Raw genomic sequence first — 20,666 nt, forward strand, 5'->3', positions numbered from 1 at the left:
TACTGTACAAACTGTATATTCTGTCCCCTAACCCTAACCCATAACATAGGGTTTACCAGGACCTTCACTTGGCTGTACGCACTCTGAACTATGAACAGGGAGATCTGAAATCAAATGCTGTTATAGGGACTTTGACTGCATGTGATGAATACATTTTGTACCAGGGATCCTTGCCATTTCTGTCCTGACTCTTTCAGTCCATGTCTTAAAATATTTTTATAAATGGGTAAATGAACCTTAAATGTAACTAAACTTTCATTCCAAAAGGTGGCAGCAAAACTCTACACCAGAACTTCCAGTTTAAATATCACAGAAGAAAAAACAACAAAGCAGCAAAAGAGTTTTAAGCATTATTACAGTTTTTTTCAATTGCTAAACGACAGTGAGCACAGCTGGAGCTACATGTGCAAAACTCTAACTACAGTCTGCACTACCAACAGTCACCTGAGCTAAACAGTTCACATCACCTGCAAAACTCATTCCAAGCAACACAACTCTTAACACATGGCTCAAAACAGGCTCAGTGCAGCCAAACACTACACACAACCCTCACTGAGATAACACACACTGTTACTCAGAACACACTGAGAGGAAAAACACTAGCATCAAACACCAATACAGAAAATAATAACTTTTCATCTTTACAGTTTGAACAATTTCAGTGACTTCATACAAAGTAATATTTTCTTCAAAGAAAAGAGTGACATTCTTTCACATGATTTATTTAAATTTTTAGAACATAATTATTTAAGGTAAATGAAAATTAGCAGTTTGCTTCAATAGTCTGTAGTAATTTACGGAATTACAGTAATGAGAAAAAAAAAGGTAGAAACTAAAAGTACATACTGTAATTCAAACAAATAATTGAGGGGCTAATCCTGCCTCTCTCTAGCATCAGGCCACAGGTTTTCATCAACATCACATCTAATGTTCTCTCTTGCCATGCACCTGTGGAAGAACCTTCTGGAGTGCCTTATCCATCCCTGGCAGTCCTCTGGACTCGTGTCCTCACATCCGGCATGCATGGCTTCCAAAAGAGACATTTGGTCATGTGGGTGGTGACCAAACACTTTTCACCTCCACAAAAAAAAAAATATTGAAATATATCTTACGTAAAGTGTCGAAAATATATGTGGCATATATTCCAAATTGTTGGTCACTTATATTTATCATTTTGAAATATATTATGAAATGTAACAAAAGTATATGATGTTACAGTAAGTGTGAAATATATTAACATATATTTAACTAAAATATATTTATTGGGCCAATTTCGAATATTTGCATATATTCCAAAAATCTATTTCAAATATATTTATTTTGTGTATGGGAGCCTTTCAGCTGAAATTGCAGTCAGCAGTGTTTGAAAGGCACAAGGCTGAAATCTATTCTGTTTTGAATGTGTGGTTCACAGTTTTGACAGCAGTGTGTTAGCATTTGAACAAAGTGCTGTAAATCCACAGTGTTGTGCAGGTTGTGGTTAAAGTCATGGGATAAGTGTGTAGAGTTTTGAAAACTGTGTTCAAGCAATGAAAAACGAACTAGAGTTTGGTCCACATGAACCGCTGCTGTGCAGACTGTAGTTAGAGTTTTGCACATGTGACTCCAGTTGTGCCCACTGTCGTTTAGCAATCGAAAAAAACTGTAATGCATTAATTATTAATGTCTTAACAGACTTCCTAATCTTTTACACAATAATGGATGAGTGGTAGAGCTGTATTATGAACATGAGTATTTAATACATCTTGAAATATTTTTCTTAGCTTATTGGTAAAACACTCTTGTTATAATCATCTGAATTTGAATAGATTTTCAACAAGAAAATAAATAAATAAATTTGCCAATAGGGTTACAAAAATAAACAGTTCAAGATATACTATCTAAACTCAAGTCAAGCAACTGCTTTTCGGGGAAATTGATCTTGTTTTAAGGATATTTAGGTATTTTTACAGGAAAACATGACAAAATACTGATTAAGATTTTTTTTTTGTGTGTGTGCCTTGTTGTTTACAAAAAATGGTTACAATATAAAAAAATACTAAGGATGCCAATTTTCATTGAAGTATATTTTATTAGTAATTCTTCTAAAGGATATAGTCCCTGGCAGTGAACGGGTGTTTTGTGTATTTTAGCACAGTTGGAACACTGTATTGACCCATTGGCATTCAGGACGGGCACTGTATGTTTTTGTACTGTCTCTGCAGTAGATAACAGGCAAAACGATATCAGTCACTTTAGAACTTATTGACGAATCATGTGGCATTTACAAGCCGAAAAACAAATAATTTGGACATTTTAGAAGAGTGGACTACCCTAAACATGATAATAAGTAGTTGACTGCTAACCTGTATTGTGTGTTTGGATTGATCAATGTAAGATTGGTACGAAGCACACTTCTTTTTTTTTTTTTACTTAAACATGTTTACATCTATGCAATCTGTGAAGAGACAGTTGAATGACTTGTACAGAGTTCTTTGGAATCCCTCCCATTTTAATGATTTAATTATCATCACTGATAATGAAAATGAATCAATAATAACATGCAAAGGCCTGTTTCCCAAGCACAACCCAGCATGATTGCCTGGACAGCGGTGACTGTTATCTAAGTGGTTTGGATGTGTTCAAACAAAGAATCAATGTAAAGCTTTAGTGTACACATTATCATTCATAAAGAGAGCATTATATGTCCTTTTTATTCACCCCAGGCCCAGTGTAACAGTACTGCAGGGAAAGATTGGGAATACTGGGACTGGGTAAACAGCATGGGACCTTTGCTAGCCCAACTTAGTGAAACATTTTCCATCAATATGCTGTATGTATAATACTTTCCCACCATTTGTATTCTGCATATTCCAGTAAATCACCAAAATGTGAATTTTCAGCTTCATTACTCTAGTTTTCAGTGTCTAGTGATCCTTCAGAAATCATTATAATATGTTGATATGCTGCTGCTAAATTATTATCAAATATTACTGCCACTCAATTATTAATGATGGTTAATATTTAAACTTATTTTTGTAGAAACTCGTGATCTACACACACACACACACACACACACACACACACACACACACACACACACACACACACACACACACACACACACACACACACACACACACACACACACACACACACACACACACACACACACACACACACACACACACACACACACACACACAGTATTTATATATATATATATATACACTGTATATAATATATAATAATAATATAATATAATTTAATATTTTTGTGCAATTAATTAATTGTGCTGTTGTGCTACCTTTTATTATATATATATATATAGCAAGTTTCTGGGATGACTAGGATAAAACAGAATGCTAAATGCAAGGTCAGCCTTTTTATTATCTTACAGTGCATCTGTTTTTGCAGTACGGTAAACAGGTCTAGTGTTCTCTGATGACAGATTGCATTCACCAAGCCTATACAAGAAACCGTTTGTTTGCTATCTGTCTTATGACGCATTTGATGTTTTTTGTTCTCAGATTGTGTTACAAAACCTAAACACTTGGACTCAGAGAGCTTACTGAGCATAAAACAGAACCATTTCATATCCCACGGTCAATTCTTCATCTGTTATTATCTGAATTTCACTGCTCCTGCCAGCAGAGGGCCAAATAATGAACTGATATGACCCCATGCTGGCAAAATCCTTAAATTGCCCTTAAGTGTCTCAACCACTTTATACACTCAATAAAGCAATCATAATTCACCTATTCTCTGCTAAATTAAATTTCTCGCACTCCTATTAGGTAAGTCTTATAACACAATAAATGACATTTCAAGAGATGATCCAAAGAGGCATTTAACATGTTATTAAAGGAGCACAATGCATTGAATTGATGAGCTCTGCACTACACACACATAACACAAGTGCATAATTAAAACTTCATATTATACACAAGAATCATCAGACTTTTAACATTTCAATTTCTGTCATTGCACTGGCCCCAACAATAACAATATTTGGTCTCGACTGAATTTCAATGGAAAGTGCAACTAAAAATGTGGTGAAATCATTTTGCATATTTCCAACATTCTCTCAGAAAAGAGTGGATCATTGGAAGGTGTTCTGAGAATTTACTGACCACTGAATGATTTTTTGAGCACACTGTGTTGCGTTCATGTCAGCATTTCTTCTTTACCATGCTAAGCAATATGATAGGAATCCTATTTACTTCAGATAAACAGATCAACGTCAAAATCTCTCCCTGAAATAAGAATCTAAATATATTGGATTACTGACCTTTAACCTTTAACTAATGATGCCAGAGCAATTGTTTGGTATGTTTGGAATAATGGTGCGTTCCATTTATCCTCGGATGGACGCAACAACCCTGGCTTCAGAATCCAACATGGCTGCTCAGTGCATCAACCATAGTGACACAGTAGTAAAATCACTTTTGTTTGTCTGTCTCTCAATAAACACAGTGGTCTACACAGTACTATTCAACCTCTATTTCTGGACATGATATCGGCATTATCTGTGCAAAATACCGCTTTTTTATGTTTGTATTCTGAAAGAGCAAGCAAAACAAAGGTTTGCCTGGACGTGTCCAACTTAGTTGTCCGTTTACTGGAACGCTGTCACCTCGGGTGTTAAGTCATTCCCAGTGCATACATTCCTCTTCCCAGGTAAATGGAATGCAGCATAGTACGGTCTTCAAACAAAATTAAGATCTGATTAAGTAACATTTTATAGATACTGGTACTTGAGCCAAATTCTCTCTTTAAAAGGAAAGGGGAAAAAAATGGTACAAGTAAAACAAGACTGATAAAAAACATTTTAGTGATGAATCATTGGACAAGGAACACTACACACAAGCAGTATTTGTACTGCCAGCACGCAAAGTCAAGCCTAAATTCAATAGCCTTAGGAAAGTGAGACCAAACCAGTGATTGATTCAGTGATATAAACAGGGAAGTACTACATGTTTGCTCTCTCTCAGGGTTCCGCCCCTGGCAACACTGAAGTGCACATGTTAAAGAGCATGCTTTTACTCCCTTCCTAGCTTCGCTCCTCCCCGATTGTGATGTTGAGGGGAAAGTAGGCGGGATCTTTTTGTGAACTGATCTGCCTGCTTTACCAATCAGAGAGATTCCTCCTCCCTCCCTTCCAGCCCTCTCCTCCATCCCTCCTCCTCCTCTCTCGCTGTCTGCACTGTATGCACGCACAGGGGCAGAGAAAAGTGCGGGACAGGGGACACCGAGAAGAAAAAACAAAACAAACAACAAAAAACAGAAGCAGCTTCTGTTTTTTGTTTTTTTGTTTTTTTACGCATCATTACGAGCGAACAGGCGCCCCAGCTCATAAAAACCTGTGTTGTGTGCACACACACACACACACTCTGGCACTCGCTGTCGAGAAGGATCAACTCACAGCAGCTTCTCCCGTGGCACCTGGTATACACTTGCGTGAGAAGGAGGGAGGTCTGCTCAAAGATCACCTGGAGCAGGTGGAGGAGAACCTGTCACGGCTACTGTCTGACTCCCTCGTGGGGAACCTGACCCGCCTGATGTCAAACGAGGAGTGCCGTTCGCCCATCGGCCTGGACTGCTGCAGCTGCTGTCTGGATCTGGCCAATGGCTGCGAGCCTGAGCCGGGCCAAGCGAGCCTGGGAAGTCCTACATCAGTCAACCACTTCAAACAGCTCCGGGAACAGCTTCACTTTCAGAACCTAAACACAGATAAGCTCAACAACATCATGAGACAGGACTCCCTGGAGTCGGTGGTCCGGGACCCCTGTTACCTGCTCAACGAGGGCATCTGCAACAGCAACATCGACCAAACCATGCTGTCCATTCTGTTGTTCTTCCACAGGTATGTGAATAAACTCACATGCATCACACACCTGCTCTGGCACACACATCTAGTTCAGGTCATAAAAACCGTAAAAGTCTCTGCCAGAGCTGTGATTGCTGGTTAATGACCAATGTCAGGATGTTTGAGTTTGATGACAACAACATTCTGTGGTTTTCATTTATTTAATTCTGGCCTCCTCCTGACTAACTGGTTATTCATGACTAAGTATAGTGTTAAGTGCTTTGTTTTTGGTTACACTATCGTTTTGCTTGAACCAAATCAGTCTCAAGCTCATTTTCATTGGTTTGGGTCAACTAATTCATCACTTATTAATGTTACACAATCTCAATTCAAACACTGAACACTACTAGTTATTTACACTTCCTGATAAACTCGTGATTAAAGACCATGCTCAACTGTGTTATTTAAGAACAGGGTGGCTCACGTTCTCAGCAGGGTTCCAGGAATGTGTAGATTTGTATGAAGAACATGCCTTTGCGCATGCAACATAAGAGGATCTTGAGTCAGTCCACCTTATAGCAGTACTCACTTCTCAAATCTCACTCCCCATTCATTGTAACTCATTAGGTTCATGCAATGATTTTGTGTAAATATTCTACACACGCTGCATTTTATTTGTGTAGAAAGTGCATGTGGATTTTTCCCCCCAACCAGTCCGATTTGCAAAACACCCATTAATTTACAAACTATGGGCAATTTACATACCGTTCTGGCATAGTCTTTCACCCCATAGCTGAAGTATGCAGCAAAACAAATTCCTCTCCAGGTAATATGCATGTTTGTCAAATTTAATGGTCAAAGGAGTTTCCAAAACAACCCTGGATGCAATGAAATCTCATAAACCTTTACCATTTGCTTTAATCTAATGTCTGACAGCATGTATACATGATATTGAATTTTGGAACAAGCCGATGTGATGTACTACAGCATATTAAAGTGTCAAAAACAGATTGCACGCCATCCAGAGCAGGTATTTGGCAAAAGTGTCTAATCAGGATCAAGCTCACAGCACATTTCCCCAAGAAACCTTGCTATCCCAACTGAAAATAAACATTTGGACATCAGGATAGTTTGTTAAAATCTGATAGTGGTTGAAATGTTTAGTCTGCGGGAAAATTAGAGATGAGGCCTATGGAAAAAATGATCAGCTGACGCCAGGTAATTACAAAAAGATTGAACCGTATTTAATTGACATTTGCAGCCAGAAGATAAGAATGCATTCCATATGCTGTTGATAACGCACATCATTTTGGAAATATTTAATGTCAATCTAGCAGTATTTATAGCTAGCCTGTCATACTGTCTACTTTTTTTTCTCAGATAGTGCAACACTTCACACCTGCTCAAATAGTAATAGTAAATAGTAAAATTGGTTAATACCATAAATATATCAACAAGTCAGCAAATAAATTGTACTCTGGGAAATAAAATGAATATTTGAAACAGCTATTGTAAATGAAAAGATTATAATCTGAATAAAGAACGGAGCATGGCATGACATAATAATGAGACATATACATTTTTTTTTTTTATCTCAAGCTGTTACATTTAAGATAACAAATACACATATGAAAAGTAAGGCCGTCAATTGACTAAAGTTTTTAATTCATTCAATTGATATGTAGAATAATTAATCACAAAATCCAACAAAATTGCATTGTTTTTTAAAATAAATAAATAAATAACACACATATATATATGTGTGTATATATATATATAACAAAAACAAACCAAACATTTATATGTCCTTGGTGAGCTAAATTTTTTTGCAATAAATATGAGCATAACATGCAATTTAAATAGATTATTCAGTGGAATCTTATTTATGGCTTAATGCGATAAAGTTCTTGCTCAGCGTCTAATCTGTTTTACGACAGGACAATATACTTCTTAACCTTACTGGGACGCCTCTGAAACTATATTCTTGTGTTCCAGTTAATGTTTAATCTTCTTTATCGGGGTGTCCTCAGTTTTATACGTGGCAGTGAAAGGTTACAGTCTACGTAATTAGCTTTTCTTAATGAGCCTGGTGTCGGGATGTAAACAGGAGCAGTCTGCATGGGACCTCTGGCCCAATGACACTTCACAGTCTCAGTTACTAAATACACAGAGTTCAACAGTCCGCTGTTTTATTATGATCAAATAGCCATTGTTAGTCTGTACACCGACCCATTCTTGTATTCCATGACAGGAAAGGCAATTCTCTTTGGTGTTGGACCGCTCTCTGCTATGGGATAGACTTTCTTTCCTTGTGATCCCAGCAATTTTCCAAAATTGGCACTCTAGTGTCTATGGATAAGATTATTCCTTTCTCTCCTCCTTATATGGTATAATATTTCATATTTCACACTTCTTGCAGACTAAATACTAACGTATATGTGTTACGGTCAAAGGTTTTGATGTCTTGAGAAAGGAACATTGTGTTATTGATAGAACAATGATAAGAAAGGTGTGTCTGTATAATAGTATGTAGGACACAAAGTAACAGAGGTCTTGCCAACAATAAGTCCTGCATGTCCACTAAACCCACAGACATATTTCTAATACTGCCAGTCTTATTTACTTAATATGCAAAAATGTAATCCACATCTCCAGGCATGCAGAGACATGAATCCAGACATGCCAAGCTGAATAGCTCATGATCTGCATTATAGCATCTGGGAGCCAGTGTTTTTGGGAATTATCCAAGGGGATTTAAATAAAAGGTGTGTTTATAGTGCCTGGTGAATGGGTGCAATTGCAAAACATATTAAAAGTGCACTCGGTATTTTTATATCATATATTATATTATATCATTGCATCAAAAAAAATGTAAATAAAAAATCTGACAGCCCTAATTCAATATTTTAAACACCAACTAATATTTAAATATCCTTGGTGAGCTCTAAATATAGTGCAATAAATATGAATATTTATAGAATATATTTATTCTTCAGAACCTGATATCCCTATCTTAGATCCACCTATCTTAATGAGAGTTTTATGATAAGATAATATACCGCAGATGACCGAATGTCATATGATGCCCACAGTTACTACAAAACAAAATATCTGTCCAGCAGGGAGAGAAGCACACAGTGCCATGCAGGAGCCGGTCCAATACAACACAAACCTCAAAGAACATATGGAAAGAGCCAGTGGAACATAGACAAAAAAACATATGTTTAAAGATAATTGAGAATAAGGCCCTTCACCTAAAATCACACCCCAAATCCATGTTCAAATGCAGAGTATGCACAAGCTTGCTAAATGCCGTCTACGCCTTCCAAAACATGTTGAAAAGACAACACTGTGCCACCCTTCATGGTCGATGCCCATGTGTGAGATTACATCTGAACCCTTAGCCTTGCCCAGACTGACCCCTAAATCTCTGACCAAACAGTTTGATTGACAAACAAAAGTCAGAACTGCTTGTTCTCAGGCCTCCATCCTAAGTGAGAATTTTTGGCTGCTTCTTTAAAACTCTACATTAAAAGTAAACAATTCTACAATAACATTTTAAACAGTTTAGTTTAGGGTCCGATTCTCACTATTACTGTAACTAGTTGCTTATTAGCATGCATATTACTAGGATATTTCCTGATTATTATTACTTATAAAGCACATTTTAATGTCTTGTTCTGCATGACTATATTTAATTTCCCTTAATCTTACCCAATACCTAAACTTAATAACTACCCTACTAACTATTAATAAGCAGTAATTAGGAGTTTATTGAGGCAAAAGTAATAGTTAATAGTTAATAGTGAGAATTCGACTCTAATCTAAAGTGTGACCGTTCAAATACTGTAAAAAGTGAAATGGTGCAATTGTTAGGCTACCTTAAGGATCTAAAGGGTTTATGTAAGGGGTAATGTACATCCAGCCGCTTGTTATCACAGAATAAACCCTGACAGAGTGATCTTGCATCAGCCTGAAGAAGTTTATTCTGCAATAACAACCGGCTGGATGTACATTATCCTGCTTATTACACGGCTACTTGCACATAAGTAAATAATTAGACATGAAATATTGATCTTTGAGTCTAAATATTTTATTGCAAAGCTCATGAGAGCAATTGCTAGCAAGCGGCAAGTTCAATGTAGACAGACATTTAAGGGATACGGTACAGTCATACCACTTATTACACGGTATTTCACGACATAAATAATTATGTGGATAAGAGATATGGATTTGAGATGAAACTGGTTTAAAATTGTATCTGTTTTTTTAATCTTATTATCCATTATAGCGTTCAAAACAATCGTCGCAAAATGACAGCAGCTGCGTTTGTATGAAACGAGAAAGCGAGTCCATGGTACACTGAAAAAAAATTATCGTTGAATTTAATAAAAAAATGTATCATAAGTGGTTGCATTCAATTGATTTTACCTACATTTAAACAAATGCATTACATTGAACTTAATCAATTTTAGTTCAACTTAATGCATATGTTTAAATGTAGGTAAAATCAAATCAATATTTATAATATATATTATATTAATATTATTTGAATTTATTATCAAGAGAAAAAGACAGAGAGAGAGATGATGAGAGATGCGTGCGTGAATTACCCGCGTCTGTCTACTAACAGCTGTGAGTTTAATTACTTCAAAACCTGAGAAATATAAGCTTTGATAAGTTTTTACAATGTATGCACATATGGATCAGATGTGCACACTCACACATGCAAAGTCACGCGTATGTCTCCACAGCCAGCATGAAACGGAGCCACTACTAATAAAAGGCATCCAGCACATCACATGAGGAAAGAGAGCTAATGTTCGCCACATGAGAGCTCAAGCTTTTTGTTCTTTCTCAAGATGCTGAGGATCTGTTGAAGCAGAGACTTGAGAAAACCCTATCAATATACGCAAGTAGTTCTGATATGCCAAAAAATACTCTTTAATAACAATGAACGTCTGTACACTGCCAAGTCTACAGCAGAGGACAAAAACATAGCAAAAGATGAAACTTTTTTCCGAGAGATCCTCCTAAAGCCTGCAGGATATTATCTGGAAGGGAACACGCAGCAGACTGTTACATAAAAGTCCTGGGGTCATGAGGGTTACGGTGGTTTTGGCTGAGCGGTCTTTCTTTTAAAGTTGTTTTGAGAACGTCAGCCTGATTCTGCACTATAAGCGTGAAGAAATCAAGGCTTTGAGAAACCCCAGGCCTGGAACCTCTGAGTATTATTTCCACCCATCCCTGAGTCTCTGTGGCCTCAATGGCCTATTTATTTCACATGGTCATCGTTATATAGAAGATCAGCTTAGACATACATTACACCACATTCTGAAGACATGCTGACCACTCCCAGCTGTGTCAACAGGACCAGGAACCATTTCATAAGACTTCTGTTTCAAAAGAATAGCAATCATTTAAACGCCGATTTGATCAGATTTCCAAACCATGAAAAGCGAACAATCAGAGACAATGTGGAACATTACCCACGGACTGCAAAGCTGTGATATAACTTTTAATTAGTACTCATATACAGGCTAACAGCACTAGGATGTGCAGTCTAGACAGGTTGGCTGAATTCGAAATAGCATAGCTTACTTTTCCTGCCATTCCTGCTTTTCTGAATGATAGGGGAAAAATAGGAGTTGTATGCTATGTCGAATTCAGCCTTTACGAAACACTGATTTGCATGAATAAAATTGGTAATGTGAAAGCTATCATGTGTTGACTGGGGAGCAGGCTGCAGAATCGAACCTGAGATTAAACTACCTGATTCTAGGGGAGACGATGACTTCACTTTAGATATGAACGTGAGTGAGTGAGTTAATTCGTGCCGCAAATTAGCTGCTCGCGATCAGCTGTTTCCTCAAAAAAGGCTGCATTCTTCTGACATCTGTTGAATTATGCAACATAGATGCAACTGTTGTATTTGTTAATAACAAATACATAAATACCGATGTGTGTTTTGTTCTCCATCCAACAGTATGGTGATGACCACTGAGACAGAGAGAGAATATTCATGCATTTAAGTGTTAATGCATTTTTAAATATAAACCCACATACTAAAAAGAAGTCAATGGAGAAAAGCAATACATACATTCCACCCGCCTTAGATCACGTGCCATCAGTTTCTCCCTTCATAAATATAAAACCTAATGAACTGATTATGTCGAAGTTAATTATTTGAACGAGATGCAGTCTTTTGATGTAACACATGCGATGCATTCAGTCGTGCAGCTGGTCTGAAAATTAAACCTCCATTGAGCTCGTGCTGTGAGAACAAGTCATTTGCATTGATGATTCTGAATATGAGTTCACACGCAGTTCTGAATGTAGCGAGTGCTATCCCCAACACAAGTTGTTTGTAAAATGGCTTGCAGACAGTAGATGGAGTGCTGTAATAAAATGCAACAGGTGGATCAAGTTTCATAGCGGCTTAACAGGTCAATTGTCTTCATGGCAGAGGCTTGTTCAGTAATTTACTTGTCATAGTCAGACAAACACGCACAGAGGTGTATAATATCCATTTAATTGGCTGACTGAATAGCAGCATTGTTGTGACTGGGCCGGTGGAGAGTTGACAGTGAGCCAGAGGCTCGGGGCCAGCCCAGGCTTTGTTGTCTGGTATAAGGTGCTCCTGTTCCCAGAAGGAGGGTTCAGGGTACTGACAGGCACTGTCTGCAAGCCCACCCAGCACTGGCATTCACTCATCCAGAGCGGCCATGCTATAGCCAAAACACAAACATATTATTGAGGGCACTGGAGTGCCTCAGAGTCCATGACCTGGGACAATGGACTAAATGTTTACACAGGCTAATAAAGAGACATTGTGCTGTTTTATAATCTAACGGGCCAAATAATGTCACTGATAATCATGTGATATTAATATTGTCTAATAAGGCTTACTGTGAGTGATACACTGTCATGGTGGCATTTGTAAATTAATTGCAAAATGAAGGCTTACAAGTTCCATAAAAGTGGTCAATTTGACTCATGTGCTGTATTGCAAGTCTTTTGAAGCTATATAAGAAAATGTGTTATTCAATGATAAACTTAATTTACATTGAGCTGTCAACAAGAGAATGATTAATTCTTGAATCTGCACATTTTATTTATCTTATTAACACTAAGAGAGCTACAATATTTTCAGTGAATAATGACTTTAATTTGGGTCTGTTCCTTACACCAACATATTTTAAGTTCAGGGTCAGTAAGATACTTTTTTTTTAAATACATTAACAGGCATACTTTCTACTTATCAAAGAATGGAAAAAATACCATGATTTTTATACAAATATTAAGCAGTATAACTGTTTTGAATAATTATACCGGTAATTAATAAAATAAGAAATGTTTCATCATCATATTAGAATAATTTCTGAAGGATCATATGACACTGAAGACTACAGTAATGATGCTGAAAATTCAACTTTGCATGACAGGAATAAATAACATTTTAAAATGCATTAAAATAGAAAACAGTTCCTTTAAATTGCAATAATATTTCACAATATTACACATTTTATGGTACTTTTGATCCCCCAAAAATGGAATGACAGAAGGGTGAGTAAATAATGATATCATTGTCATGTTGAACTGTCCCTTTAAAGCCAGTTTTTCAGTGGCACAAGGTTTCCGCTGGGAGGTAACCTAATGTTGTTGATTGTGGCTGGCCTTCAACATAAATATATTACCACAGTATTAGTGAAGAGGTCAGATCAGTTGCTTGTGAAATAAAATTGCCCCGGTGGCTTGTGAAATAGCCTCCTGGGTTCATGGTTTGTTGACTTGTTAAAACACTCTTCTGGTTGGCTTCAGTTGTGTTTACCTCAGGGTAAAGCAGAGGTTTGATCGTGTTGAGACATAATAGCAGTTTGATCGCAGACATACGGGACTGTATCCTTAATTTCCCCCAAGGCCAGTTTAATTGAAATGTACTGTACACAGCACCTTCACTGCAGTCGAAAGTGAAAGGACTTTTTTTTTTCATGTGATATTGTGCCACATTCAGAATTGAATGTGAAAAAATTACATTTATTGGCAAAAAATCAATGATCGCACAAACTCTGAAAAGATCAGTGGCCAGAGTCGCTTTTATTAAAGGCGTTTGTTTTCATGTCCTCAAAAGGCTTTGATGCATGGTAACTCTCTTGGAGTGAAATAACTTCCACTACTTCCAACATGAGAAAAATGATTTTTGATGATTTTTTGTTGTTGTTGCCTCGTTTATTTATGAGAATGCAAAGTTGTGGAAAGCATCAGCATGAGTTGTTTATATGATGATACAAAGGTGAGCCCTGCAAAAATTGCTTGCCCTTTATTGTCTTGTCTGCTCACACCCTGGCAATGACGTCCATTGAGATAATGACAGAACTTGTCAACAGTAGTCTGTCCTCTGTAACGCTTGCCCTTGTTATATCAGCGTCTGGGAGCCCACGTGGGCTGAGCAGAATCTGTGCATGACTTAGGCCTTTCTCACTTCGCACGAAAAGCAGTGTGCAATTATTTAAGCACCCATATTAACAGATTTGAGTACTCACACTGCCCGCCCGCCCGCCCGTATGAGGAACGTAGCAAAAGGTATAGAGTTTCGGTGCCTATTTTTTTCCACACATGAGCTGAACTCAGCAGAAAACATGTTGAAATGCACTGAAAACATATTCATCAACATTATCTTTTGTAATATAGGTTTTTATAAAGGAACATAAAATAATAGGGTGAATTACTCACCCATTGTTGGGTACAAAGATGTATAACTGGCTTGAGTTAGAGGAATAGTTCACTTCAAATTGAAGATTCTGTCATTATTTACTCACCCTCAAGTTGTTTCAAACCTGTATGAATTTATTTCTTCTGCTGAACACAAAGGAAGATATTTTGAAGAATGTCGGTAACCAGACATCTAAGTAAATTTGACAGACATCTGGTAAAATCTAAGTAAATTTGTTTTATTTAAGACAAAAATATTGTTTAAAATGATTGAATCGACCGGAATAAATTAGATTGCACCAACAAATCTATGTGCCAGATAAAGTATAGATATTTAAATTTGCACTTTACTAACTTTTTATAATCAATTTGCAATGTACCCCATTGACTTCCATAGTAGGAAAAAAATAAATACTATGGAAGTCAATGGGGTACATTGCACATTGATAATAAAAAGTTAGTAAAGTGAAAATTTAAATATCTATACTTTATCTGGCACATAGATTTGTTGGTGCAATCTAATTTATTCCGGTCGATTCAATCATTTTAAACAATATTTTTGTCTTAAATAAAACTAATTTACTTAGATGTTACCAAACACATTTTTAGGATACCGTACCTGACAAAACGTTTTTTTTTTTTAGGTACAAGATACATCACAGCTATTTTCACTTGATGTTGTATAGTCAAGAACACTGAATGGTTCTGCTGTGGAGAGAACAGACCTCTAAGGAAAGTGTTTTTCCACTGTGCTAGTCTGAACACTTAACCACGACAAGCCATGGGTCAGGTTTGTCTTGACTGGCCTGGAACATTGTGTCCTCTAAAACACATAGAGTGAATGAATCCGCTTGCTATTAGAGCTCATCCCTGTTTGGCTGCAGTCCCGTGTGAAGCTTCTCCACAGGGTTGCTGTGCAGCATCCAAGCAGGATGTCATAGCTCTACCTATGGACTTTGCCCGGTATTTACAGATCACATGTTACAAACCAGCGACAAATCGTCTCTTCACTGGCGTGTTGGGCATGTGCACAGCAATTTGCAGAAAAATCTGTGTGCGTGTGGCTACGCAGTGAACAATTTTCAGTCCAAAACAGCCCTTTCACAGTAAACAACTCTCCGTTTTTTTTTTTTTTTTGACTTGACTTGGCTATTTAAAGGAGCTTGGTTTCTCAAAACACAAGTCTCATGCGACAGAACTAAAACCATATTTTAGGCAATAAAAGCTGAGATTGTTTTGTGGCGTAAAGTTGCCAAACTTGCATTTGCCTGTCCACTTTGGTTAAGAATAAGATATTGCAGTATCATGTTGGGAACTTTGAGTCATCCAACACAACTTAAACAAGCTTGTCTAATGCATATTATGCACAGTGTTCATATATGAATAGAACTGAGTTTATCTTGATGTACTCAATCAAAAGTGTGGTTATGGTATGGATGCCACTCGCATTCATTTTGATCGATAACATACATGGAGCAGTTTTGTTGCAACAACTCAAAAGCATTTCTTCCCATAAGCATGTAATTCATTATAAATGTCAGGCTTGATGAAGGAAAGGCACTGTGTCTTCTCATAGACACAAAGCTCTTATGTGAAGAGATGCTGACTAACTTAGACACTGCTAAATCTAAACAGACATTACTTACAAGCTTTATTTACGTAGGTTTACGGTTTGTTGATGTCAATTCTCAAAGACAAGAAGAGAAGAATAAAGAGTCAATGACACTGATTCATCAATCTTGCTTTTTCAGTGGAATTGACTTGTTTGCATGAGTAATCGAATGTAGTTCTTAAGTACCCTTCCTTTGCTTTTATCGGAAACGTTTGGGGGCATACTGGAAATCCTTTGCAAAGCTATTTTTGCCAAGTATCTTTCCATAACATGTCCATGCCAGTAGACTGCTCTGTCTTTAATTCTTAGTGACTCCAAGAGTCAATGTGATAAATGATAACCAAGTTCAGTCTTGGGTTTCCTGTAAACCGGGATGAGGTTGTGCAATCCAGCAATAGCAAAAATAGGTGATTTTAATTACTCCTCATCTTTTTTGTGCAGTCTGATCTGTAGAAAGGTTGCTTAAAGGGAACATTCACCCAAAAATGAAAGTTAAGTTATGTTAATATGTGGAACAGCCTGAAAGAGAAGTAACGATACGGTTAGTAAACATTCTTTTGTGTCAGATTTCTTCAAATAATTGGCTGAGTTAATTCACAAAAGCCAGGTTGCTTTTGTGAATTAACTCAGCCAATTATTTGAAGAACGACTGAAGAATGACTTGAATGATCACTTTTATTGGACATTTTGACATCTGTTTAGTTTTAGCAGTGTCTAACAGCGAGTAAACTTGAATCTTGACAGCCCAATTTTTAATTTACTTTCATTAAATGTAGAAGAGCTTCCGGGATTCTTTTAAGAAAATCATATTTCATGTTCCATAATTTTCATTTTGGGTAAACTTTCCCATTAAGTCAGAGAAGTTAAAAAGTGGCACCGAAGAGGCAAACCCACGGTCAAGATGCGCTTTGTAAGCCGTGACTTCTTTCAGTTATTTACAGTATCTTCCATGTTCAATGTGCATGACTAGTGTTATCATGTAGTTTATTTTCACGCTGCTGCCGGCTTGTGTTGTGCTAATTACTAGTGCCACTAACCACGTTTGCATCAGCATTCTTTCCACTGACATGTCATGGAATGGATCATCATGATGGGTTGGTCATGCAAGCAAATACAAATAGACAAATGAGTAAACAGTGAAGTGAACTCTGGGACAGTCGGATATAACTTATGAACAAAGTTCTGCCAAGAAATCTAAGACACTGGGATATGGAATGTGAAACATGCTGCTCTCAGCCTTGTCCAAAGGGGCAATTGGGTTCTTTTTGGACTTAAAATACAGAGCTGTGGCCCAACTTTGCAATCTCCCAGGGCCTGCAATTCATGATGTGTCATTTGTCCGAGAACTGGGCAGCTCTTATGTCCGATAAGAAAGAGCAAAGAACGTTCTAGTCTTCATAGAACGTATTAACCAGAGACAGCATCTGAGACGAGCCGTGCATAGAAAATTTACAGGGATGTTTTCTTCTTTTTTTTTTTCAGAGTGAACCTTTGACTTTGACTTATCTGACATTATCCCAAACTCTCTGGTGTTCTAAGTTAAATATAACCATCAAATCAGTTCCTCACTAGGAAATGTATGTTCCTCCATATAACTGTACCTTATATAAATATGTATAGAGGTTCCTCTTTTGATTTCCTGGATCTCAGAAAGTAGAGTGTGACATATACTTAACACCAAGGTCATACTGTAGGTTTAATGGGAACACACATGATATACTTTATGTATACTTTAAAGGGGTCCTATTATGCCCTTTTTACAAAGTCTTGATTTTGTTTTTGTGGTGTACTAGAATATGTTTTCATGCCCTATTGTTAAAAAAAAAACATTATTTTTTCACATATTTTAAATTATTACAGCTCCTCTCTCCACAGTCTGGCTGAACATGTCATTTTCAATGAAGCCCCTCCTTCCGAAATGTACAGTGATTGGTTAGCTGTCCCAGTGCGTTGTAATTGGCAGCGCTCTGGAAATGCCACACCCCTTCATTACCGCAAGCTCTACTATTATCTGTAATAATGAATAAGGATGGCGTCAATTTCAAACCAATTCAGACCCTGACAATGTTAACGGACAAGAACATCTTGACTTTGCAAACACTTTTCTTTTCTTTTTTTCTTATAGATATGATGTTATCCATCATTTAATCATATTTGTCGTTATCATTTGTAAAATTTTTGTATTGTGAAATACTATTACAATTTAACAATATATTTGATCAGTAGCCATTACTCCAGTCTTCAGTGTCACACAATCCTTCAGAAATCATTCAAACATGCTGATTTGCATACAAAGTAATACATACAAAGTCACAAAGGAATAATTAGTTGTCATTTAATCATTTGAGAAAGAAGCTTTACATTGGATTTCTATAGGTGAATGTACTTCAACATCAGTCCAAAGTTTTGGATGAATTTTGGATCAACAAGACATTTATCTTTTCATCCAAAACAAATATTTATTCTATAATGATACGATGCCATACAAGTACAGCCTGGACACACAGAAATTATTGTAAAGTTGCACAAAGAAATTATGATTTTCAAGATATACTCATAGCGGTTAAAAAAGTATGAAAGACTGACAGAACATCTGCTTCCATGGAAAGTTTGTGCTGTAGATGAAACACACCTTTATTTTAGGTGTTAACTTGATACAGATACATTACTAGACCTGTCTCACAGACCACACCTGAGGGTAAAAGACTGAACTTGTATGAGCCAAATGTCTTGGCATGTTAAATTGATTGTTAACACAACAGTGCTTTTAATAATATGCATTACTATTATTTTTATTATTACCAAATTCTGTTACTTCCTTGTTGTCCAGAGCAGTATCAATTACAATATGCAGTTGAAAGTTGATGGATTTTCAGCTTCAACATTACACAATTCTTTAGTGTTACTGGTAAAATGTATATAAAAGACATTCGATGCACATTGAAATTCAAGAAGACGTTATCTGTCAGGTTTTCAGTGTTGCCATGGTCACCTGGAGAATCATGGTTGAGGGCCCATTGGGATCTTTGTTCTCCTCAATTAGTATTCTAGAATAAGTTCCGTCCCTCCAATGTACCGACCAAGTGCAACTCGCAAAGGGTCACTTGTGAACAGATTAAAGAATTAAAGTGTGCATGTGCCATAAGCTGATCTAGATATAAGAAGCTAATGTCAGCATTGTCAGCATTTTGTGTGATTAGCAACAGTTTTATAAGAGGATATCTCTAAAGTATTTTTCACAATAATATGGTTTAACATGCTTTATTCCTAAAATATTCAAAATATTCAAGCAAAACAACCCAACTATGCATATATATTTAAGAGAAAATTAAGAAATATTGGTGGGAATCCATAATGTGTGTTGTTTTGCATACTTCCACCTTGTCTTTTCATAAAAAGGCGTTGGAGGTAATTGTGTTGTGAGTCGTTTACCTAAAGAACTGGGAGTACAGCCAAGTCCACTATCAGAGGAAACACAGCAGAACAACAGCTGTGAAAGCCCTCCCACCCCAGTTCTTTCTCTTCCTCATTTTTTTTTTATTTCCCTGTTTCAGTATGTACTCTATGTCTTTCTTTCTCACAGTCATCCAGATCTAAAAGAGACACAGGACATCCCCCAGATAAACTTTACACGGCATTACATCACGTGTCCGTTTAGATCTTGACAAATGATATAATGGCACGAATCAGAAGAGAACTATATCTGCGCCAAGCTCACTTCAAACCATGGCAAGCTTCTTAGGATTAATTATGATATCACCAAATCAAAGAATATTAACAACAACAATGGCAAAATAAAGAACATTTAGCCAATGAATAACCTGTTTTACTTCCTTAATGTGACATTTCCAAGGGAAACAGGATATTTAATAAGAACAAAATCTAGAATAAGACCTTGTATTTGATAAGGAGGTTGAAAAGAGTGTTACATATCAGAATGAAGAAATACCGATCAATGTATTTTTGTCTTAGTGAAAAAAAACAACAACAACTACTTTTAAGAAAACAGCCTGTAATTGAAACATACGCAACTGGATGAAGTGTAATAAAATCTATAGTATAATCTCAAAGTCATTTACTCACCCTCAAGTTGTTCCTGTATGAATTTCTTTTCTTATGCTGAACACAAAAGAGGATATTTTAAAGAATGTCGGTAACCAAACAGTTGATGGACCCCATTGACTTCCATAGTTTTTTTGTTTTTTTTCTATATTAAGGAAGTCAATGGGGCCTTAGGCCTGTTTGGTTGCCCATATTCTTCTTCATGAAAAACATGAAAAACAGCGGTTTTGCCTGTGGTGTCTTTTCTTAAGTGACATCAATAAAAAGTAAAGACGCTAAAGAGGAAGACCAAGTTATTATAATTTAACAAAATTGTATTTTTCTTGGAATGACAAGCACCAATGAACCATCAATGAATGTCTATTATAAGAGTAAATAGGGTCACTTTTGATTTCACGTTGGCTTTGAATGTGGGAAACTGCAAGATATGTAACCACTGTAGGCGCTTCATCCGAAGTCCATCCACTTCGTTCTCATATGAGCAAAGGGTAG

General features: G+C 36.8%; 1 protein-coding gene and 1 long non-coding RNA gene across 2 annotated transcripts in view; both read left to right on the forward strand.

The window, feature by feature from the left end:
- The window catches only part of LOC309504277, a 503,575-nt gene that overhangs the window by 262,114 nt on the left and 220,795 nt on the right, over nucleotides 1-20,666 (forward strand). The window lies entirely within an intron of this gene.
- tsc22d3 (TSC22 domain family, member 3) overlaps nucleotides 5,197-20,666 on the forward strand; it is a 32,289-nt gene continuing 16,819 nt past the window's right edge. Inside the window, exon 1 of the mRNA XM_082177306.1 lies at nucleotides 5,197-5,845. Within this exon, the coding sequence (XP_082033432.1) occupies nucleotides 5,541-5,845 (305 nt within the window). The 5' untranslated portion in view covers nucleotides 5,197-5,540. The remainder of the gene's footprint in view (nucleotides 5,846-20,666) is intronic.

The sequence above is a fragment of the Leuciscus leuciscus genome (assembly GCF_965113295.1).
Source record: "Leuciscus leuciscus genome assembly, chromosome: 8".
Classification (NCBI taxonomy): Eukaryota; Metazoa; Chordata; class Actinopteri; order Cypriniformes; family Leuciscidae; genus Leuciscus; species Leuciscus leuciscus.